Source organism: Pristis pectinata, chromosome 35 (assembly GCF_009764475.1).
Source record: "Pristis pectinata isolate sPriPec2 chromosome 35, sPriPec2.1.pri, whole genome shotgun sequence".
In the NCBI taxonomy this organism is placed as follows: Eukaryota; Metazoa; Chordata; class Chondrichthyes; order Rhinopristiformes; family Pristidae; genus Pristis; species Pristis pectinata.
The window spans coordinates 2420634-2446253 of NC_067439.1; the positions used below are offsets into that span (position 1 = coordinate 2420634).

At 43.1% G+C, this 25620-nt stretch overlaps 1 protein-coding gene across 1 annotated transcript in view; it reads left to right on the plus strand.

The window, feature by feature from the left end:
* Positions 1-25620, plus strand: part of sae1 (SUMO1 activating enzyme subunit 1) — a 122202-nt gene that overhangs the window by 17661 nt on the left and 78921 nt on the right. Inside the window, exons 4-5 of the mRNA XM_052044382.1 lie at positions 7570-7712; positions 8692-8791. Coding sequence (XP_051900342.1) covers positions 7570-7712; positions 8692-8791 — 243 coding nt within the window. The remainder of the gene's footprint in view (positions 1-7569; positions 7713-8691; positions 8792-25620) is intronic.

The window sequence follows — 25620 nt, forward strand, 5'->3', positions numbered from 1 at the left end:
GAACATAGCATGGTGAGTGTATCTTTCCTTAGGCAGGGAGACTAGACCTGGTCTGGTCTCTCTGCCTAAAGAAAGATACACTCATAATGGACAGAATGCAGTGAAGCTTCACCAGATTGATTCCAGGAGTGGCAGATTTCTGTGAGAAGAGAATAAGCAGATCAAGTCTATACTCAAAGCAATTTGAGACCTGATCTCAGTACAACATAAACAATTCTTATGGGGCTTAACAGGGTAGAGATTTGATTTTCCCCCGGTTGAGGCGTCCAGAACCAGGCTCATAGGACAGAGATGAGAAGAAATTTCTTCACTCAGAGGGTAGCGAGTCTTTTTTCACTATCTAAGAGCGCTGTGGAGCCTCAGTTGTTAAATATTGCCAAGATCAAGTTCAATAGATTTTACAGCAACTTGCAGCATGTTTCCACATCTCTCACATAGTTCTTTAGCCAATCGTCCTCAGTCTGTGATCACTGACCCAACTGCAACTGGAAGGCAGTTCCTCATTTATCAAAACCATTCCTGATTTTGAATAGCTTTATTAAATCTCCTCTTTGCCTCCTCTCATTTAAGAAGGAAGGACCCAACTTCTCCACACATTGTTATTACTATTCTGATAATTCCTTCTTGCATTATCTTAAAGGCTTTGTTAACATTCGTCTTGTCACACACCAATACTGGTTTTCTTGTGCAAGTCTGACTGATCATCTTTGGGGTGTTTTTATAACTGTAGTTCTATTCTCCAACATCCATTCAGTTACTGCGTAAAAGGCCACAAAAATCAGTGAAAAGAATGATTAGTTCATTTGCTGTACTCGTATCAGGCACAGTCTAGTGCAATGCTATTACAGCGCCAGCGATCTGGGTTCAGTTCTGTTTGTAAGGAGTTTTTACATTCTCCCCGTGTCTGCATGGGGTTCCTCTGGGTGCTCCAGTTTCCTCCCACATTCCAAAGACGTACGGGTTAGGAAGTTGTGGACATGCTATGTTGGCGCTGGAAGCATGGTGACACTTGCAGGCTGTCCCCAGAACACTCTACTCAAAAGATCATTTCACTGTGCATTTCGATGTACATGTGACTAATAAAGACATCTTATCTGCAGAAGGACCGGAGCTAATTAGAACCACACTTTGCATCTGTCTCAGAGCGTTGGAATAGATTGAACTCAAGCTCCTGTTATGTGACCTCCCCCCCAGTCAGATGGCTTTCAGACCCAAAGGTCTAAATATAAAGGTCAACTCTAAATATATTTGGAGAAAGATCTTGTGATATTCTGCATTCCTGAGAGATGATTACTGTACTGTGAGTTTCAAAGATAAGTTTTACTTGTACAAGCTTGGAATCCAGGTGCCAAGACCTTGGAGAATGGACACAGCCCTCCCAAGGATAAGTCAAAGTATTTACTGGTTTTAGTCCTTGTATTGTGGTACTCCAGTGTCTAAAGTAACCGTGCTTCCACATTTTTTTGTCTGGCAGGATGTTTTTTTTGTTCATAACAGGAACTTTCAAATGGTTGTAACAAAGATCCACAGGGATTTTGTCTGAGGAAAGGAGAAAGGACTGAGAGATGGAGGGAGGCATCCCTCATCGAAGAACAATAAAGCTGAGGTGCTGGGCGTAAATACTGGGTTATTTGACTGGATTATTAACTGTCTTAGTATACTGTCTGACAGTGTAGTGTACTGTACTGTCTTAGTACATTGTCTTAACGTGAATGGAGGGTCACCGTTTCATAACCTTGCAGGCTGTCGAGAAGGCAGATAAGGTTTCAGTAGATAGAAAAATAACAGAGATGGGTCTAACATTGGTGCGCTTGTGCATTTTTTCAATTAAAAATAACGTCATGCTCTCCAAACTGCTGAGTCAGGAAAGATTATATTTAGCTGAGAGGTTTTGATTCTGCGTGCAGGTTAGGGGGACAGTGGTGGGGGGCAGGGTTGAAAAAACGGGTAGCAATTCCATTCCTGGCTGTTGGCCTGTGATTATCTTTAATCCTCTCACCCCCACCCCCACTCCTCCCCAGAGTGTAGGTCTGTGTGGTAGGATACCATTAGTGGCCCTCCCTAATTGCTTTTAAATGGTGTTGGATAGTCTCTCTGAGCCACTGGATTCCATTGGGGATGGTGCTGCTATGTGATATTAGGGAACTGTGGCATTTTCACCCGGGAGAATGAAAGACTCCAGACATGCATTGAAATCAGAATGGTTCATGACTCAGTGGAACTGAAGGGTGCTGTATTGCATTGATTTTTGTGGGCATTCTTCTCGGTGGTAGAGTGGATGGTGCTGTGAGTGTACTACTGTGTGCTGCAAGCATTATTTATCCCGACACAATGCCCACCAAGGGTTGAGTGGGTTCTTATTGAGCTCAGAGGAGAACAAATGACCCGTTGTAGTCCTGAGTTGAATTTGCAGATGGTGGGGAGAGATTTGTAGGGAAGGTCTGTTTATGTTTAAATTTCCAACATCTGCAGTTTTTCTTTGATTTTTATTTGTAGGGAAGGTACATTGTTCATGGTACCCAGGCCCTGCTTGCTTATGTTGGCATTGTTGATTGGCTAGCTTGTTGATTGGTGATCCCTGTGCTTTTGTATCAGAGATGGTGTATGTCCTCTTGTTGGAGACTGTCCATTGCTGGCATTTGGCGGGAGTGAATCCTACCTATTCAAAGACAGTTGACGTCCAGAATCTTGTGTGATTTGCAATGGGCTGCTTCATTGTGATCCTCTTCACAACTCACTTTTCTGTCTGTCATTTGGATCATCAGCAAACATAGTAACCATTACCTTAAGCCCATTCATCCAAGTCATATGTAAATAGTAAAAAGCTGAAGCCCTTTTTTCTGTGATGCACCACCCATTACATCATGCCAACCACAAAATGACCCATTTGTACCCACTTTTGTTTCCTATAGCCAGCCAAGCTTCTTTCCATACTATGTCACATCCTGCACTGTTGGATTTTTTCTGCAATATTCTTTGATGCAGTGCCTTATCAAGTGCCTTTGTACATCCACCACTTCTCTTTTATTAACAGCGCATTACTTATGGAGTCAGAGCAGAATCAGCACAAAAAAAGGCCCTTTGGCCCGTTGAGTCCATGCCAACTATCAACCACCCATTTAGACTAATCCTAGTCCAAACAATTTATTCTCCTTACATTTCCATTAACTCACCCCAAGATTCTCCACTCATCTACACACTTGGGGCAAATTTATAGCAGCCAATTTACCTACCAACCTGCATGCCTTTGGGATGTGGGAGGAAACCGGAGTACCCAGCAGTCACAGGGAGAACGTGCCAACGTTCACACTGTCCACACGGACAGTACCGAAGGTCAGAATCAAACCTGGATCACTGGAGTTGTGAGGCAGCAGCTGCATCACTGTGCCACCCACTCTCCTCCAGAGAGCTCCAGTAAATCAGTCAAAACAAGATTTTCCTTACACAAAACTTTGAGAGGAGGCTCCAAAGTAATATTCCCATGATTGGGGGAAGAATTGCATGGATGTGGGAGAAAGTGTAGGAGTGACGTTGGCTTGGTCTTCAAAAGAGCCAGTACAATTTCGATTGTCTGAGTGGCCTGTTCTGCTGTACTCTATAATTCCGTGCATTGATACAATATATTACTGATATCCACCTGGTCTGTCCAGATATTGATTGGAATCAGTTTCCAGAATTTAAGATAACAAATCTTCTTTTGAGGCTTTATTGCTGTGAGATTTTAAGGATCCGGCCAGGCTGTCTGCGAATGGAGGTCAAATGTGATGGGTCAGTACCCTCTCACCACCACACAGTTGCAAAATCCAGAGCAGACTAATCCATTGACTGCTGAGTTAATAAAATGTGGGATGGTTTCCCATAACAGTAAGCTCCATCTGTTTCCTCAAAAGTCTAGAATGTGCTCACCACTCTCAACAAGTTGCAGACTTCTTCAAATGTTAGTTCCCCTCCCCCACCCAGTATAATTATTTGAATTCAAAATAAAATACCATCAAGAACACAACAGCACTGTGAGTTCTAAAGCAAAGGGTGTGCACAAACTGTTTTCAAAGTGTCTTTATTAAAAGTTTTGATTTTTTGTAAATAGCAATGAAATGAATCTCTGGGTAAATGCGAAAAAAAAACAAAGTGATTGAGCAAAGATCAGGAAAATGTAGCACAAGAATTTATTAACAGTAAAAGGGTCAAAGTAAGAATATTAATGATACTTGAATAAACCCCTGAATTCTAACTGTTTTCATGTACTCATTCATATGTGTAATCACTTTGGCACTATGTATATAGTGGGAAGGAGAGAGAAGTGCTATAAATTTGAAGAATCAGGTTATGGAATTGGCAAATGTAATCACAATTGTGCTGATAATTCCAGAATTTCATGTAATTAAAAGTGAGTTTGACCTGGCTGTGATTTAACTGTGATGGAGCTGATACAGTTTGTTCTCTGTGGCCTTTCTTCTTCCCTCCCCCACTGCCCCTCATGGACTGACTTTTAAAGCTTTCGGTTGACCGGTTCTTAAAGGTCTAAAGCAATATTTCACAGTGCAACGCCTCCCTTGTTTCTGAAGGTCTTGCATGAGTAGGTTTGGAAATCCCCCTGGTCCCAAAGAGATGGGACCTATACCAGATGTTGAACCTTTGATTTAAGGCAGCTGGTTATTCAGATGCTAATGTCATCTGGGTTTTAATAAATGGCTCTGTGCTGTATTCTGTTTGAGTTGATAGAAGGCAAAAAAAAAAGCAATCTCGAACAAGAACACATGTCCTTTACACACTGAAACCCAATTTTGAATTGTTCAGTTAGGCGTCCAAGTCGGTGAATCAGCCTTGCTTCTATTTCTTATGTTCTTATTAGTTTTTTAAACCACATTAAAAACCTTGTGACCATGCAAAATATGGACTCTTTATTATGTGACTTTAAAGCCATAAAAAATTTTGTCACGACACTAACCAGTTTGCCAGTTGTTGAAGTGAATGTTGTTGGGCAAATGTCTGTGTCCCCCTCTCGTGTGCGGGGTTCCTAACATGAAAGTGCTCTTAATGCTACCTCTTCCTCCCCACTTAACCCCTTAGTGAATTTTGTTATTGTTTTTAAAAGAAAAAAATCCAGCTAAATCAAGTTGCTTATACTCTCTATACAAAATGCTAGAGGAACTCAGCAGGTCAGGCAGCATCTATGGAGGGAAATAAACAGTCAATGTTCTGGGCCAAGACCCTTCATCAGGACAGGAAAGGCAGAGGGCAGAAGCCTGAATAAAAAGGGAGGGGGAGGAGCACAGGCTGGCAGGGGATAGGTGAGGGGGGATGACAAGGAGTGATATAAGAATCTGTGAGCTGATAGATAGAAGCAAAGGGCTGAAGAGGAAGGAAACTGGTAGGCGAGGACAGTAGACCATGGAATAAAGGGAAGGAGGTGGGGAATAGATGGGCGGGGAGGGGAAAGAGAAGGGGTAAGGGGGCCACAGGAATGAGGGAAAACAAATGGGGGGGGGGGGGGGTGGGAGAGAGGGGAGGGGTTACCAGAAGTTAGAGAAATCGATGTTGAGGCCATCAGGTTGGAGACTCCCAAGGCAGAATATGAGGTGTTGTTCTCCCCTAACTTGTATCTGGCCTCAACGTGGCAGTAGAGGAGGCTGTGGATAGACATGTCAGTATGGGAGTGGGATGTGGAATTGAAGTGGGTGGCTGGGAGATCCTGGCTTTTGCAGCAGATGGAGTGAAGGTGCTCGATGAAGCGGTCATCCAATCTGCGTCGGGTCTCACCGACGTAGAGGAGGTCACACCGGATGCAGTAAATGACACCCTTGGATTCACAGGTGAAGCGATGCCTCACCTGGAAGAAATGTCTAGGGCCCTGAATGGTGGTGAGGGAGGAGGCATAGGGACAAGTGTAGCACTTTGTATGGTTGCAAGGGTAAGTGCCTGGTGGGTCATGAGTGGGGAGGAACGAGAGGACAAGGGAGTCGCAGAGAGCGCGATCCCTGCGGAAAGCAAAGGGGGGGGAGGGGAAGATGTGCCTGGTGGTGGAGTCCCATTGGAGGTTGTGAAAATTGAGGAGAATGATGTGTTGGATGCAGAGGCTCGTGGGGTGGTAGGTGAGGACAAGGGGAACCTTGTCCCTGTTATGTCCCCCCCCTTTGTTTTCCCTCATTCTTTGTTTTCCCTCACCTCTTCACTTTCCCCTCCCCCACCCTCATGTCTTGCCCATCTATTCCCCACCTCCTTCCCTTTATTCCATGGTCTACTGTCCTCTCTTACTGGATTCCTTCTTCAGCCCTTTGCCTCTTCTACCTATCACCTCTCAGCTCCTTACATCACTCCCTTTCATTCCCCTCCTCCACCCACCTACCTTGCCCCCTCACCTGGACTTGCCTGTCACCTGCCAGCCTGTGCTCCTCCCCCGACCTTTTTCTGCCCTCTTCCTTTCCAGTCCTGATGAAGAGTCTTGACCCGAAACGTTGACTGTTTATTTCCCTCCATTGATGCTGCCTGACCTGCTGAGTTTCTCTAGCATTTTGTGTGTGTGGCTTCAGATTCCAGCATCTGCAGAATCTCTTGTGTCTGTGCTTATACGCTAAGAGTTTAGAAGAATGAGAGGTGATCACATTGAAACATGCAAAGTTCTTATGGGTCTTGGCAGGGTAGATGCAGGGATGATATTTGATCTGGTTGGGGGGATGTAGAATCTGGAGTCATAGTTCTATGCCCCCTTTTCATGGGCTGTGTTCCTAGCTTGAAACTGTGTCTTAAGTGAGTTCAGTGCATCTTCATCATTGGGGTTTTGAGTGTGTTTTTGTGCAGTTTTCTTGTTTATATATTTGTGGTGTAAGAACCAGGAAAGAAAATGTCTGTTTGCCTGCAACTTTAACCTTCCGGAATGTTACGAGATAAATCTGGTAGAGAGGGAAGAAAATGATCAGCAGTTAACCCAGTGCTGAACCTGGGAGTCAGGAGGCAGAACAGGAAGAGATCCAACATAGACCAAGAGTCCAAGTTTATAAAATGCAAAGCACCTTGAGAAAAAAGGGGGTTTAACTTGATGGATACGTTCCCTCCACCTACCCACCACCTCGAGGGACCCCACTAAACAGTGGATGTCTGAAGTCTTTTAACTGCTGGCTGTCTTGCATGTGTCCACAATCAGTTATTTGACATTTCCTCTTTGGAAATGAAATTAGCAACCTTCTGGATTTTGTGATCTCTGTAGTAAGAGCTGTTTCTGAGAAGCTTATGTTATTGTGTGATGGAGGGGTCAGGTTAGCTCGGACTGCATTAACACTGTATTGCTGCCTCCTACAAAAGTTTCTTCACTCATTGTCTTTTTCCTTTCTCATTCTTTTTCTTTGTCTTTATCTCTTTTTCTCTTTCAGTCTCACACACACATGCACACACACTTGCAAATTTATTTACCCTTTCACTTCCACCTACAAATCATATGCAAGCTGACGTAACCTCCTACCCACAACCCACACATGCTCCCATTTTTATTTGTAGACACCAAAACTAGGTTCTGTAACTGATATAATTAAGATGTGGTCAGTTGTAATTAGTAATATTTATTCTCTCTTGCAGGTGTGCCTTACTTGTTGTCCTCGTGATGTGATGGTCCAAATTGATCAGTTCTGCCGAACACACAATATCAAGTTTTTTGCTGGCGACGTCTTTGGTTACCACGGTTACATGTTTGCTGATCTGGGAGAGCATGAGTTTGTGGAGTAAGTTCAAAGGATTAAATTGTTCTTCCAGCACATGTATATGATTGCTGTTTCAACAGATTTTCTTCAGTGCAAAGAATTACTGGTGAAATGTTTTTTTCCCCCCTGCTCTTTCCCCACTTGAAATAATATTAATAGCTACCACTAGGGTAACATTCCCTGAGAGTGTTATCCATTGTTCCACAAATTGCACCTTGGTCCCTCTGCAGCTTTGATATCGGCAACCACATCTCGCCAAAGTGGCACCCAGCTCAATGTCATATAAGCAGACCCTGCAAATCTGGACACCTGAGTCACAGACACATGTTGGGTTGTAGAAAGCAACAGAGGTAATGTTTCAATAGCTCTGATGTAAGTTCATTGAGTTGAAACATTAACTCTGCTCCTCTCTCCACAGATGCTGCCTGACCTGCTGAACGTATACAGCATGTTTTGTTTATAGTCCTGCCCTCCCTTTGTTCCACTTAACCTGTCTCACAATCTGTTTTGACCTCACAGTCTACCTCGTTATGATCTTGCACCTTATTGTCTACCTGCACTGCATTTTCTCTATAGCTATGACATTTTATTCTGATTCTGTATTGTTTTACCTTGTACTACCTCAATGCACTATAATGAATCGATCTGTATGAATGGTATGCAAGACAACCTTTTCACTGTACAAGTGACAATATAATAAACCAATTCCAATTCTGACTGTAGCTGATATATGTCAGATAATCACCTCCCTTCATGATCCCCCTGTTGCTAAAAGATGGACTTTTGTTCAGCTTTGCTTTCATAATAGCTTTGATTGTGGCCCATTCCTAAAAGAATCACTTGGAGTAGTGGAGAAGTAAACATTTTCGTAAAACAGTATCAAATTGGTTTTGTACCAAGAAGCAAAGCATGTTTTGTAGGAAGTAGAAATACATTGCTGTGGTAAAGGGCTGAAAATGTAACAATACAAAGTGCTTTTAATCTCCATTTAACTTTTCAGAGAGAAGCAAAAGGTGGTAAAAGTTGGACCTGGTGAAGAAGATGGACCTAAAGCTAAGAAAGTCAAGATTGATCCAAATGAAACCACCATGATCAAAAAGGTATGTAAACCAGCAGCTTATTCCTAAAGCAATGCTACATTTTGATCCTTAGGAATATGGCTGCAAAGAAACTGAGATATTTAACCAGTAGAGGTCAGGTGCTACTGATCTACTCTAACTCTAGAAGTCTGGAGACATATCCTTTCCTTAGGATATTGAGTGTAGTACTTTATAAATTACTTTGATTAACCTTTTTTTTAAATCGACAAGGAGATATCTCAGTCTTTTTTAAAAAAATAAAATATGTCATCTCTTTTTTTTCTTCTGACCACCAATTGATGTCAAGGATCAACTGAAGTGCTAGTGACCTCAAGAAGGCAAGACAGTTAGATTGTTATTCTCTTGGATTGACCTAGCTGTGCTTTACTAACAGTGTGCTCCTGTCCTGAAATGGTGCACACCCCACTTGCCATGAGCAAAGCCATGAGAGGTTACCTAGAAAATATCATTTTGTTGTAAAAACAAAAGATTGCTATCCCTGGTAGTCTGTGGGTAAAATAGAGCCCAGTTTTTCCATTGCTTAATATAGATATGATAATTTGAAGTGAATAATTACAGAGATTTTGCAGGAAGCAGGCCCTTCAGCCCACTGAGTCCATGCTGACAATCAAACATCCATTTTAACACTGATTGTTCCCATTTTATTCTCTCTATATTCCTATCAATTGCCCCTCCCCCACTCCAACCCCAGATTATACCATTTATCTACACACCAGAGGCAATTACAATGGCCAGTTAATCTACCAACCCACAGGTCCAGGAAAGGTCTTGTCCATTTTCCTTCATTTTGTTGCCTGACCCACTAAATTGCTTCAGCATTTTGTTTCTGGCTCTAGCTTCCAGCATCTGCACCGTCTTATGTCTACATGTCTTTGGGACATGTGGCGAAACCAGAGCGCTCAGGATCATAGGGAGAATGTGCAAGGGAGAACCCACACAGACACAGCGGAAGTCAGGACTGAACCTGGGTCACTGGAGCTTTGTGGCAGCATCTCTACCAGCTATTGCCTCACAGAGGCAGATTTGTGAAACAAAAGCTGTGTACGCCTTTGGAAATAAGTTTGGTTCACGGGGGTGTTTGAGTGGATTAATAGTTACTCTTATCATCCTCTATCTGTTAAAATCCATCCTCTACCTTGCTAAAACGTGCTGCACACAGCAGTGCTTATCTGCTACTGGGAATCCCCAAGTTGCTCACCTCTTGATCAGCATCCAGGACAGGAAAGAGTACTAATGCTCATTATTTCCACTGAGGCAGCTTGCTGTGAACAGACCTGAGGTTGTTCCAATCTGATGCAAGCGCCGTGAAGGTATTGAGCTCTGAGATGGTGGGTGTCAGTGCAAGACAATTATAGTATTGGAGCTTAAAAATAAGGGGCAAGAATAAGTTGTATGGCTTCTTGATCTTTGTCTCACCATTCAATAATACCATGGGATTCTGGTTGTTTGGGTCATTAGCCTCAACTACACTTTCCTCCTTGATTCCCCTGTTGTCCAAAATTCTACCTACTTCAGCCTTGATATACCCAGTAACTGAGTGCCCACAAATCTCCAGAGCAGAGAATTCCAAACAGGGAAGAAGTTCCTTCATACCATAGAACCATACAGCACAAAACAGGCCCTTCGGCCCACCATGCTGTGCCGTCCATCAAACCACCCCCATACAACCTGACCCCTTCCTCCCGCATATCCCCCCATCCCACACTCCTCCATATGCCTATCCAACAAGCTCTTGAACCTGTTCAATGTATCTGCCTCCACCACCACCCCAGGCAGTGCATTCCATGCACCAACCACTCTCTGTGTGTAAAACCTCCCCCTGACATCTCCCCTGAGCCTTAAAGCCATGCCCTCTCGTCTTGAGCATTGGTGCCCTGGGAAGGAGGCGCTGACTGTCTACTCTATCTATTCCTCTCAGTGTTTTATATACCTCTATCATGTCTCCTCTCATCCTCCTCCTTTCCAGTGAATAAAGCCCTAGCACCTTAAGCCTCTCCTCATATTCAATACTCTCTAATCCAGGCAGCATCCTGGTAAATCTCCTCTGCACCCTCTCCAACGCCTCCACATCCTCCCTATAATGAGGCGACCAGAACTGAACACAGTACTCTTAAGTGTGGCCTAACTAGAGTTTCGTAAAGCTGCATCATCACCTCGCGGCTCTTATACTCAATCCAGCGATTTATGAAAGCCAACATCCCATTGGCCTTCTTAACTGCTCTTTCCACCTGTGAGGCAACTTTCAATGAACTGTGAATATGAACCCCCAGATCCCTCTGCTCCTCCACACTGCCAAGTACCTTGCCATTCACCCAGTACTCTGCCCTGGAGTTTGTCCTTCCTAACTTACTAACGCAAACTTACTAACCCAGCCCTCCACCCCCTCATCTAAGTCATCTATAAATATCACAAAAAGTAGAGGTCCCAGAACCGATCCCTGCGGGACACCACTAGTCACTGCCTTCCAATCCGAGGGCACTCCTTCCACCTCAGTCTTAATTGGGTGATCCTGTATCCTGAGAGTTGACTCGTTCCAGACCTTCCTAAAAGTGGAAACGTCCTTCCAGCAGCTACGCCATCAAGCTGTGAATACCTTGTGCTTTTTAGGTTTAAAGTCAAGATGTCTGCGCAAACCGGAAAGCGCGGCTGGAGATGGTCGTCTAACTTTCCTTTATAACACTGTCCTTCCTTAAGCAGGAATACCAAAATTGTTGTACTTAAGTGTAGCAAGATTTCCCTTCTTTTGTATGCATTCTCTTGCAATAAAGGGAAATCAGGCAAGTAACTCCTGCAGTGAGGAGTTTATAATGTATCTTCCTAAATTAAGGAAATCTTGGATGTTTAAAGTGCATTCCTCCTGTTCCCAGGCGAATGCACATCCTTACTTTAAATTTTTTTTGATGGTTTGTTTCCCAAATCTGTTAAGAACAGAAACATAAGAAAATAGGAGCAGGAGTAGGCTCACACCCCTCCTCGCCTGCCCCGCCATTCAGTATGATCATGGCTGATCTGCCCCAGGTCTCATCTCCTCTTCTGTGCCTGTTCCCCACAGCCCTCAATTCCCAGCTCTTTCAAAATTTTACCTTCTTCCTCTTTAAATACCCGCCAAATGATCTAGCCACAACCCTCCGGGGCAGAGAATTCCAGAGATTCACTGCCCTCTACAAGAAGTTGTTCGTACACACTCTAGTTTTTAATGACCACTCACCAATCTTGTAACAATGTCCTCTCATGCAAGATTCTCTCAGGCTGCCCTGTCATGCCCCTTATGACCTTTTATGTTTTTGATACGTTTCTGTTAGAATAATCAGTGTGCTGTTATTCCACCGAGTGAAAATCATTTTTGCACATTTTTGAATAAACCACGTGGTTGGTATGTTTTAATTTTGTGGGACTTGGGTAGTGTACTGCATAATTTAATATTTAAATTGCTGCGGTCAAGTTAACTCAAGTTTTACAGTGAGAAGCAATATTTGCACTGTGTTCAAGATAGTAATCTCTGGTTGCAACAAGTCATCATATTAGTTTATTATCCAGGCAGCACATGGTCCATGTGCCAGTTTCATCACAGACCATATTTCTAACCCTTTGGTTTTGTGGAACTATCTTTTGGGGTGTTAGGCTGATCAGAATCTCTGCTGTTAAGTTTCCAGTAAAGTGCAAGTGCAGCTTTCTTCTTGGACAGTTCCTTGGGATCAAAGATGTCTTCCATCCTTCGCAGTGTTGTGGGTTCTTCGGTGGCTGGTAAGGCTAATGTGGGAACCACAGACTCAGAATCAGGTTTATTATCACTGACAGATGTCGTAAAATTTGTGGTAGCAGTACATTGCAAGACATAAAGACATAAAAATTACTATAAGTTACATAAATAAATATTGCAAAAGAGGAATAATGAGGTAGTGTTCATGGACTGTTCAGAAATCTGATGGTGGAGGGGAAGAAGCTGTTCCTGAAACATTGGGTGTGGGTCTTCAGGCTCCTGTACCTCTTCCCTGATGGTAGTAACGAGAAGAGGACATGTCCCGGGTGGTGAAGGTCCTTGATGCCGCCTTCTTGAGGCACCACCTCTTGAAGATGTCCTTGATGGTGGAGAGAGTTGTGCCCATCATGGAGCTGGCTGAGTCTACAACTCTCTACAGCCTCTTTCAATCCTGCACATTTGAGCCTCTGTACCAGGTGGTGATGCAACCAGTCAGAATACTCTCCACCGTACATCTGTAGAAATTTGCAAGAGACTTTGGTGACATACCAAATTTCCTCAGACTCCTAATGAAGTAGAGCTGCTGGCATGCCATGATTGCATCAGTGTGTTGGGCCCAGGATAGATCCTCCGAGATGTTGACGCCCAGGAATTGAAGCTGCTCACCCTTTCCACCGCTGACCCCTCAATGAGGACTGGTATGTGTTCTTTCCCTTCCTGAACTCCACAATCAATTCCTTGGTTTTGCTGACGTTGAGTGCAAGGTTGTTGTGACAGCATTCAACCAGCCGATCTATCTCACTCCTGTACGCCTTCTCATCACCATCTGAGATTCTGCCAACCACAGTGGTGTCATTGGCAAATTTATAGATGGCATTTGAGCTGTGCCTAGCCCCACAGTCATGTGTAGAGAGAGTAGAGCAGTGGGTTAAGCACGCATCCTTGAGGTGCACCTGTGTTGATTGTCAGCGAGGAGGAGATGTTATTACTGATCCGCACTGACTGTGGTCTCCCGATAAGAAAGTCAAAAGATCCATTTGCAGAAGGATGTACAGAGGCACAGGTTTTGAAGCTTGTTGATTAGTACTGAGGGGATGATGGTGTTGAACACCGAGCTGTAATTGATAGACACCAGCCTGACGTATGTTTTGCTGTTGCCTAGGTGCTCCAAAGCCGAGTGGAGAGCCAGTGAGATGTAGACCTGTTGTGGCGGTAGGCAAATTACAGTGGGTCCAGGTCATTGCTCAGGCAGGAGTTAGTTCTAGCCATGACCAACCTCTCAAAGCACTTCATCACAGTAGATATGAGTGCTACTGGGCGATAGTCATTGAGGCAGCTCACCCTGCTCTTCTTGGGCACAGGTATGATTGATGCCCTTTTGAAGCAGGTGGGAACCTCCGACTGCAGCAGTGAGAGGTTGGAGATGTCCTTGAACACTCCAGACAGTTGGTCGGCACAGAGACAAAATAAGATCCCACTGAGGAGCAAAAGATGAGGCCTGATGCTTTGTGAGGGTTCACCCTTCCACGGATCGGGTGGGCAGGTGGATGGGTCGTTTGTGAGGTGGTGCGTTCCTTCTGCCATTCACGTAGGGCTCCTGTGTGTTGTCATTGCATGGCCTCGGTTCTCGGAGTCATCCTCGTGCTCCTTCTCCACTTTGAGCAGATATGGCCAGTCATTCACAGGAGTCAGTGGGGGGTTATTGCATTTCTTCAGGAAGGCCTTGAGTACATGAATCTTTTCCTTCGTCCTCCTGGTAAAGAGTGTCTGTTTGAGGAGCCAGATGTCAGGTCTGTGACGATACAGCCTGTCACTGGAGCTGGCTGAGCGAAACTAGGGCCTCAGTACACTTGGTGCACAGTAACACTGTCAGCACACTGGTGAAGAGAGAACTGAGGGTTGGATCGAACCAGACCAACAGATGGCAGCTTTGCTTTATAATTCTGTATCTTGGTCTGCAGAATCTGGACTTTTACAATTCTATTATTATACATAGTGTTTTTCTGAATGTGACCCATAAAGGTTGAAAACATCACTGCCTGTTTACCAAGTACTTACTTTAATCCCTCAATGGATGGTGATTAGATTTGTACCTGACTGGCATGATTGAGAGCGTGAGTGACAGAGGTAGAGTGATTGTGTTCAGCTTATTTGGTTGGAGGTCTTGTCGATGCTTCCAGCCTCATAAGATCTTCTGATCTAGATATAGTTCCTCAGAAGTTGCCAGTGTGACTATATTTCTGACTGTATGCCTCTTTTTCCTCGCCGACAGAATATTAATGGTGGGCTCAGTTGTTGCCTGGAGGATGCTATTAATGTTTGGCATTCAGGAATTTCTGCAATATAAAGAGATTGATGGGGATAGTCCCACTGCGATGGTTTTAAGAGGTTTCAGATTCTTTGTCATATTAGGCATGGTGTCTCTTTTGAGAAAGGAAAGCTGAAAAGTGGTCTAATAGAGGACTTCAAAATTATGAAGTGTTTGCATTAGGATGGATGCAGAGAAAAAGTGTACATGTGGGTTAGAACATGATCAAGGTATTCAGCAAGAAATCCATTTGGGGATTCTGACAAAACTACTTGTGCAAAGAGTAGTGAGAATGTGGAATTTGTTCCCACACAGAGTGATTGAAGCGATATGTGATGAAGAGAGTGATGATGGGTTCATGTGAGAGGAGGCTGGACAAGCAGGCAAATGGAACTTTCTCAGAGAAATGTCAGTATGAATGAATTGGGCTGAAGGGCCTGTTTCCATGCTGTATGACTTAAAGCATTTGAGGAAGAAGGGCATAGAGAGTTAAATGGATAGATTTAGATGTGGAAAGTCAGGAAGAGATTCAAGTGGAGCATGAGCTAAATGCCAGAATGGGCTAGTTGATGGGAGGGTCTGTTTCAATTCCATATGTCCTGGTTTTTAAGTAAATGTGAACGAAATGGTAACTGCTGACACCTTTTGCATGGTGTTCCAGTGGCTCCAGGTTGACTAAGCTAAATGTAAAAACCCCTGGTAATATCGAGCTATTGGGAAACATATTTTATCAGGTTTTCTGAACTAGGGCCTTTGACATATCCCAGGAGCCACAAACATAGCTTGTGGTTGGTTGCACAAACCACTAGAAAATACCTTAAATTGCAAAATTGTATTCAAAACTTCCTCACATTCTTAGGAAGAGTAGAAAGTTCAGATGAAAGAGAATGTTGTCTCTTGAAGCAGGTTGTTAATTAGGGCCAATGACTTAAGTACCAGTGTTGCAGGCATTACAGAATGGTGCGTTGTGGCAGTGAATTATAATGGCTTTGGGGAAAATCCCATCCCTTTGTGCAGTGTGTGAGATTAATAGGATCCAAGGGATCTGCTGTCTTTTGTCAGGATATTCGGAGCATGCTGTGGAATTCCCCTGCAGTCCTGACACCCAACCCCCCCTCCTGAACTCTTCCCTAATTATCCCAGCTAAATGCAGATGTTACTAGGGCTCTGAATCAAGGGTGCATAAATCTTTCAAGCAGTGAGGATTCCCGAAATTTGTAAAGCATCTACCAGGATTTTTAACATTTTGCTTCTTTTACCATTGGGTACAAAATCATGTATTTTCACTGGATTTCCTGTCCAAGCCTGGAACGAATGTTAATTGATCTTATAGGGTTATTTTAATCTTCCTACAACAGTGAGCATCAAGTCCGTCATGACAAGGTGAATGGGAAATCCCGTGAGGCCAACTATTTTGAATTTAGTCTTTGTTTTGATGAATTGAACTGCTTGCAATGTACGGCATTTAGATGGAATTGTAGAAAACTTATGACATGGAAGGAGGTCACTTAACTCATTGTGTCTGCATCAATTGGAAATAAGCTACCAGCCTAGTCCCACCTTCCAGCACTGGATGTGTAGCCCTGCAGTTCACAGCTCTTCCAAGTCCATATCCAAAATTTAAATGTGATGAGTGAGTTCAAGCTTTTTTTTTAAAAAGTCGCCTCTAATCTCTTCTACCCACTACCTTAACTCTGCCTTCTGATTTTGATCCTTTTGCTCAGACAAATAGGTTTTTGCTACTTACTTTGTCTCGGCCTTTCATAATTGTGTATACCTCAATTACGTGTCTCCTCAGCCTCCCCTGTTCGAAAGAAAGTAGTGCCAGCCTATCAACCTCTCCTCAGAGCTACAGTTTACCATTCAAGGCAATACCTTCCTAAATCTCTGCATCACCTCATTACAATCACACCTCTTCTCTGATAATGGTGCCTACAACATAATCTTCATCTTTTTAGGTGGTTCTTTGGGATTGAGGATGACAGGCTATCACTGGTTTTATGGATTCTGAGGTGGCTAATGAGGGCATTAGGCCCTCAGTCTCTTCAACAGATGGGGCAAAGAGTGACTGATGGGGGGGGGAATACTTTGTGAGGTGGAGCACTCTTTTTGCCAATCATGCAGGACTCTGTGCTCCTAGAGCTTCTGTATTCTCAATGCATGAGCTCTCAATGCCATCCTAAATGTTCCTTTATCTACTTTTAGCGGTCATGGGCCAAAGCTTGACTACTGAAGTTCAGGTGACTTTGGTTCTGGAGAGTAGTTGCCAGTTTCTCATTGGTTCTGAAGATTAGCACTACCCCCATAGAAGGTTTGTTGGAGATGAGGTGCAGTATTGCAGCAAGAAAGATCAAAGAAAGTGTTGAGGCAGTGATGCAGCCTTGCATGATACCTGTCTGTTGTAGATCCATCTGTTAGTAACATAAGATGGAAATTAATTTCTGTTGGCAGCCAAATTCCACAGTCCCTTCTGATTGAAGGAATCAAAGGCTAGTAAGGCTTGAAGAAGAGCATTTACAGTGATTGTTATTGCTCCCTGCAGTTGTCACATGGTGGAATACTAAACCAATGACCTTACCAACTCGTGTCCTATCCTGATCGTGGGTGCTGTCCACTTAATGTGTGCATGTTCTGTCTGTGTCTGCATGGCTTTCCTCAGCTGCTCCAGTTTCCTCCCACAAATCAAAGATGTGCTGATGTGCAGGGAGGTTTATTATCCACTGTAGGTTACCTCTAATCTACGTAACTGACGAAAAAAAAATCAAATGGGAGTTGATGGGCATGTGAGAGATTATGTTACAGGGAAATAAGAGGGGAAATGTGACTGATGCCATTGCTGCAACAATAGCCAACATTAACCCGATGGGCTGAATAGACCTCCCGTGTCATCATAATTAAGCATGCAATTCTGGCATAATCTCCCTGCTCCTATGTTCAATGTCTTGGATAATAAAGGAAAGCATCCAGTATACCTTCTTATCCATCTTATTGACCTTTCTTGGATATATACTTCAAGAACAATATGGTCTTCCACACCAGTCAATATTCTTCAATTTATTGTAGTTTTGTGTGTCTTTTACCACCAGAAATTCATTACCTTGTACTTCTCTGCAATGATTTTGTTTGCCATTTTTCTGCCCAACTGACCATCTCTGTCTTCCTGCAGTCAAGAGCTTTGCGTGTCCCTGTCCAGTTTTTGTATCATTGTCATAATTTTTCATCACAATGTGTACACTTGGGCCTAAATCATCCGTATTCATGATAGAAAGCAAGGGACTGAGTTATGAGCCCTGTGGAACCCCAGTGAAACAATCCTCCTGACATGAAAGCAACCATTTAACATTACCCTTTGCTTACTCCCACAGAGCCAATTTGCTCCTCTCCCTTAGATCCCATGGGCTTTTACATCTTTAAGAGCCTGTCTTTTGGGATTTTGTCAAAAGCCTTGCTAAAATCCATACAGACTACATCAAGTTTACTTTTCTGCTTGTTGCCCCCCCCCCCCCCCCACCACTCAAAGAATTGTTAATTGGACACATGACTTGCTTGAGGCAGTGACTTCTTGTGAGTTCAAAGGAAACAGCAAGGCTCCTGGTGACTGAATTGAGTGCATGGGATTGAAGACACATTTCTCTCCCAAACTGGTGGCATTTCCCAAGGCCTATCAACTCTGCAGGAGAAATGCCTTTAACGTCAGCACCTCATATTTCGCCTTGGTAGTCTCCAACCTGACAGCATGAACATAGATTTCTCTAACTTCCGGTAATCCTTCCCCTCTGTCCACCCCCCCCCCCCCCCCCCACTTTGTTTTCTGTTATCCCGCCAGCCCCATCACCCCTTCTCTTTCCCCTCCCCCATCCTCTCGATCTGCCCATCACCTCCCTCCGGTTCCCCTCCTTGCCTCCTCTTTATTCCATGGTCCACTGTCCTCTCCGATCAGATTCCATCTTCTTCAGCCCTTTGTCGCTTCCACCTATCACCTCCCAGCTTCTTGCATCATTCCCCCTCTCCACCTCCCCCACCTGCCTATCTTCCCCTCCTCACCTGGATCCACCCATCACCTGCCAGCTCTTGCTCCACCCCTTTCCCCCACCTTTTTATACTGGCTATTTCCCCTCTTTCTTTGCAGTCCCGATGCAGAGTCTCAACCCGAAATGTTGACTGTCCATTTCCCTCCATAGGTGCTGAGTTCCTCCACCATTTTGTGTGTTGCTCCAAATTTCTAACTTCTGCAGTCTCTCTTATGCCTTAATGTCTGCTGTGACTTTGGCTTTCTCCCCATTAATGATGCCCCAGTCAATGAAATCAAATGTCCTTCCTTCACTGTGGAGTGTGAGTTTAAAGAGGATATCTTCTGTTTTTGCACTCAACTGGAGCTATCCTGTCTGTGGGCCCTGGGACTAAGACATTGGACACTTTTACAGTGGGCTCACTTACAGTGCTGTTGGAGTGGGATACTTACAAAATCGGGTGTTGTAGGATTCTAAGACTAGACAACTAATTCTCATTTGGAATAGGTTGAGATGTATGTGGCTCCTGTATTCATTTTCTAATCTCTTCTGTTTGAAGCTGTTTTAAAGCAGTGTAAGTGTACTTTGATTTACCAGAGCACAACTCGGTCTCAAAATCCTTTCAATGGTTCACTGTCTTGGCCCGGACCTGGAGCTCCAATAACCTCAAGATTGATGCATTGCTCATTTTTAATTAATATTATTGGTTCAACACCCTGGAATGACCTCTCTACAAACTTTAAAGTAAACACAAACTCTACCTTTGCTTGAGGCAGTGACTTCTTGTGAGTTCAAAGGAAACAGCAAGGTGACTGAATTCAGTGCATGGGATTGAAGAATTTGTTCTGATGTATTGGAGACATTATTCTGCAGTTAAGTGGATTATTCCCATTTTAAATGAAGTACCAGTGCTATTGGCATAGTGCATAATGGTTTGTGGCACATTTCTCCAGGATTGTTTCAAAGGGTTTTGCACTGTATGAAGTAAGAGCATGAGAGAATGGAGCAGGGTTTGGCCATACAACCCCTTGAACCTGCTCACAGATTCAAAGTGATCATGGCTGGTAGGGTCTTGCACACAGATCTGATCTTGGCCTTTTGAAATGTGGTGATTGTTGTAATGTAGGAAATGTGACAGACAATTTGTGAACCCCTGAACAGGAAAACATAACAATGAAAGATGCCTGCACTTGAGTTCTTGTAAAGTGAGGAGGCAGTTGCACACCAGCTATCTCAAGAACTTGACAGGGCAGGGTCTTGGCACGGTTGCAAGGACTGTGGTCAACTCTGCTGCAGTTGGGAGTCACCTTCACAGCCATTGAGGATGTAAATGTCTACTTCCATCTGTGCCCCACTAGCTGGGTATTGTCTGGGTTCCTGGTGAACCTTCATGGTTACTGAGTCTGTATTTTACCCGTCAGATGTATGGGCAATGTCCAGGTTCCATGGAATTGACGTGGGATTTACTTGGGAACCTACTGCAAACAGCAGTGCATTAGTAATGCTGAGTGATTAATATTGGTCAGAGCAACAGGGAAAGCTCCCCTCTTCGATCTCTTCAGAGAGCAGATGATACCTTAGTTTAACATCACATCCAAAAGACACCACCATTGACAGTGCAGCACCCCCTTGGTCATTGCTAGAGTGTCAACCTAGATTTTGTGTTTTCAAGGACACAGTGCATAACCTCCTGTGTATTGGGCCTGAGTGTAGTTTCACTGCTATGGATTGAGAATCACATTCCAGGCTAAGACAGTGTCATGCTTGAGCAGTCAAAATATTGAGCCAGAATCTGAAACCAGATACCTGCTTGTTTCCTTCCTCCACTGCATTTCCTCGTTATAGAAAGTGTTATTGGATCCATTTGCGCTGCTGAGACAAAGACAGGCTGTGACTCCAAGCTGAGGTAGTTGCACTCTGGGTTTCACTCTACTCATTGGAGAGAGGAGAAGGAGCTGAACATTAAGAATATTTGAAATGTTACAGTGTATTTTAGTGAGGGGTGATAGAAACAGAATCATCTCAAATAGCAGTAATATTACTGAACTAGAATGGAACCCTGACCTGATGATTCTAACACTGCAAATTTAAATCACTCGATGGAATGCTGGATCTTAATTGTTTACTAAAGAAAAATGATAATCAGTCAACCATGATCTTTCTTGTCTGGCCCATTAATGTAGTTTGGGAAAGAAGACCTGATACCCTTTTTGGATTACCCTCAATCCCATACCACCAGGTTCAAGAACATCTCCTTTCCTATGACCATCAGATTCTTGAACTGACCAGTACAACTCTAACCCTACCTCAGCAACAGAACACTACAGACCACATTTTGCACTATCATGGACTTGTCTGATTGTGTCTTTTGCACTGTCTTGTCTTTGTACAGTCTTTCTATCTCTCTCTCTCTCTCTCTTCACTGTCTTGTATAATTTATGTATAATTTTGTCTGTACCTACGTACTTGTGATGCTGCTGCAAGCAAGTTTTTCATTGTACCTGTACCTCACCATACTTGTGCACATGACAATAAACGTGACTTGATTTGACTTGCTTGGCCTGGATTGTCCAACAAAAATATGTTCCCTGTTTAGTATGCCACTATCCAGTAAGATGTGTAGTGAACTAGTATGCCACTCAGACGTATCAAACTGCAATCCAACAATGTTGGGCAGTTCCACCCTATGCATTGTGGCAATTTAAGTAAGTGGGCCACTAGCTGAAAGCATCTAGAGCTGCGACAAAGTTGCTCACTCTGCCACTAATCCCCACATTTCGAGAACAAATTAAAAGACAGACACAACTTGAGTAATAAATGTTGTCCTTTCAAACCTAAAAATAGGCCATGCGTTAAATAGGATATTTCAAGGTTTCAGCATTTTTCAGATAATTAATTAATTTTGGCATGTGTTTGATATGTGGACAGTCTGCAAAAGAGCAAACAGTAATGAGATAAATTGTTCAAATGATGATTCCGAGAGTTCAGACGGAGTCTTGGTTAAATGTCTCATCCAAAGGACAGTACTTCCATCACAACCTCTCTTTAAACGCTCTTAGTGACAGTGTTGGCTTGAACACAGTAAAAACTTAATTCAGCGGCCAGTTTCCCTTGTTTTTAGGAAACAACCATTCCCAGACACCATAGGTTGAAGAGCTCATGGCCAGTGAAGTTGGATAGAGAGCATGCCAAACTTCCTTTCAGGCAAACCATATTTTGAGTTCATTACAAGGGTGACATGCCTTTCAACAAGGGTTACAGGTCTTTCAAGATGGGGTTGCGCAAGAGGTCAGTTTGGTCAAGGTAATTTTTCCAGCACCTTACAGCTATAATATGAACATAATGATATGTCAGAATTTTGACGATGATTCTGTTTGTATTCTGCTGGGACTTGAGCTAGCATCAAAGTTTTGGTTCTTTATTTGTCTGACTCCAAACTTGTGTTGGTCTACTGGCCCCTATAAATTTTGGATGCACGTCAGGCTGATTGAATGCAAGAGTAACTGGGCTTTATGAAGATGAAGTTGGTCAGTGAAACGCTGCCTGGAAATAAACAGGAATAAAAGAAAAGAATTGTAAAGTTTACTAATTGTCCTTCCCAGCTCCAGTACAATTCAAATACTGTGGTGCATCAAAGTCTTCTCTCTCAAGGTGCCAGTGATAATCTGACACAACCCACAAAGGAAATAACTTCAGTTAACCTACAGGTACTGTTGATATTGAAGGTCTTTGACTTGTCGAACTCAGCAAGTAAAAGTTGACCTTTCGTTCACATAGGGTTCTGGCTATGATAACTTGGAGCATACAAGCCTCAGAGCACATAAAATTTGATGAATTATTAATCTTCCCAGTTAATCTGCCCACTGATGCACCCCAAAAAAGAAAATCCAGACGTGTGGAAAGTTAACCTGCTTGGTGGCATTGAAGATATAGCCATTGTCCAATGTACCTCCAAGCCAAACAGATTACTGCATTCTAGTTTTAAACTTGAGCTCTGTGCTGTGTCTGCAGGTCTTGGCAAGGATAGTTGTTCGGGGAGAAACAACTTTGCTTAGCACTGCAGGACTAAGGAGGCAGAAAGTAAATTGACTACAGTTCTTTGTCCACATCCTTGTCCAGTTCCCCTGACTAGGGTATGTGACATGCTCAGCCTTGGTGCTCTTCATGGTGGAATAGCCTGCTAACTATCATTGTCCAGGTTAACACATGAATGAGCACTTGGTTAGGAGAGATTAATCAATCCCCTGTCTTCCCCATGTTAGTGCTGTCTGCTAATTTGATGTGTTGCCAATATTTTTCACAATTTGGGTGATTTGTGTAGATGAGGATAATGAAGGTGAATCAAAAGAGCTTCTGCAAAAGTTCGTGATGTAAGATGTTTTTCTCAAATTTGTTCACAGTTCTCTGAACTTGTCCATAGCTATTTTCTGCAATGTTACTGTTGAATCTGATTTGCCTTTTAGAGTAGTGTTGAGGCTCAGAAAGCTAACAAAAGTCCTGTGTGTGGTTTAGATTATATTTGTTATTCTATTATCTAGCTTGAATAGACCAATAGAAGCCATGCTGCAGTATAGAATGGAATATCTTGTGGTATTGGTGTAAAGACCATTATTAGGTGTGTCCACAAGTGGGTACATTTTCCAGGAAATGTGGTTTTTGTGGATCATTCTCCATTCAGAGAAGACTGTATGCTTATCTGAAAAATCTAGTGAACTATATTCTCTCTCTCTGTACAATTGCCTTTATTTCATGTTATTTTATGTAAGCCTTGTCAACTTAGAAATGTACATACCATAAAATTTGTTGAAGTGATGATATCTATAAATAAAGCTCTCCAAAGATACTGTAGACAGAGGGGTTACTGAGCATAGAGGGCCCAAGTTTATTATCCCATGATTAATGCTAAGTGAAATGTCTTTAGGTGTCTGTGTTCACCTTAGCTGCCATAACCATCAGGCAGTCGAATAGCATAGATGGTTATTTTGGGGAAAAATTATGGCAAAGGGAGTTCACTGCTTTGGAATTGCACCACATTCGAATTAGTAAGTGAGAACCATATTAAATAACAACTCTATGAATATACCTTGACTGTAGAATCTGTGAAACCTGTGGCAGTGTATGACTGCTACTTTGCCTCCAGGGATAAAAGACAGACTGCCGGTTTATGGTATCACATCACAGCCGGTTTGAAACTGATGAAGTGGAAAGAAACCTGGCTTGGGATGTTCAAAAGCCGCTAATCTTTTCTGTTGTGGTGCATTTACAGCCATTTAGACCACTTAGTTAAATTAAATTGCCTTATGGATACCGTTACCATTTCTTTCCTTTAATCAATGTTTTTATTTCTATAATGAAATGCTATATTCCAGTTTATTATTTAATTTAACTGGAAAGATGATTCTACTACATAAAAAAGGGTTCATTTTGCAGGAAAAGGTGTTTAAATACAACCTTTCATGACTTCGGAACATCCCAAAATACTTAACATAAGCAACATCATGTAGGAAATGAGGCAGCCAATTTATGCAAAGCAAGCTCCCTGAAACTGATGTGAAAATGAAAATGAGCAAATACCTAATTTTAGGTATTGGTTGAGGGATTGATATTGGCCTGGATGCAAGTGAAGTCCCTTCTCCTCTTCAGAAGAGCTTCTACATCTACTTGACAAGGTGTAGAGTCTTAATTTGACAAGATTCTTAATTTGGTCTCTCATCTTGGAGTTGAAAGATGACACCCCTGACAGCACAGTACTCCCTCAGTAGTATACCTGCAGAGTCATTGCAGATTTATGTGTTCAAATCTCTGAGGTGAGATCTAGATCTGAATAGGCTGGGTTTATTTCCCTGGCATGAAGAAGGCTGAGGGGGGCCCTGACTAAAGTATACAATGTTTTGTGGGGCAGAGAGAGGGTGGGTAGTAAGAAACCAGTATGAAACTTTTCCCCATAGCAGAGATGTCCAAGACCAGAGGGCATAGGGTCAGGGTAAATGGTAGGAGCTTTAGAGGCGACCAGAGCATCAATTGTTTTTATCCAGAGGGTGAAATCTGGAACACATTGTCTAAGGGGGAGGTGGAGTTAGAGACTGTCACAGCATTTAAGCATCTACACAAGCACTTAAATCACCAAGGCACAGAAGGCTATGGGCAACGTGCTGGAAAATCGGATTAGTACGGATGGGTACTCGATGATCGGTGTGAACATAGTGGGCTGAGGGACCTGCTTCTCCACTGTATAACTATGACTCTATAACCTTCTGACTTGGGGGCAGGAAGTAAAGGTAAGCAGGTATGGTCTACAGCTAAAATGGCCAAATGTGCGAGAGAGGGAGGGAGGGAGGAAGCGAGAGGAGAGTCACAGAAGAGATTAGAAAAATTTTCCATTTTGCACAGCAAGTTATGCAGGATGTGCTGCCTTAGAGAGCAGAAGCAAAATCAATAGGGTCTTTCAGAGGGCAATTAGGTAAAGATTTGAAAAGAAAAATGTTGCAGCATTATAGGGTAAGAACACACTTGCATTAGAACATAGAACATTACAGCACAGTACAGGCCCTTTGGCCCACAATGTTGTGTCGACATTTTATCCTGCTCTAATATCTAGCTAACCCTTCCCTCCCATATAGCCCCCGCATTTTTCTATCATTCATGTATCTATCTAATAGTCTCTTAAATGACCCTAATGTATCTGCCCCCACAACCTCTGCTGACAGTGCGTTCCACGCACCCACCACTCTCCGTGTAAAAAAAAAAGCTTACCTCTGACATTCCCCTTATATCTTCCTCCAATCACCTTAAAATTATGCCCCCTTGTGTT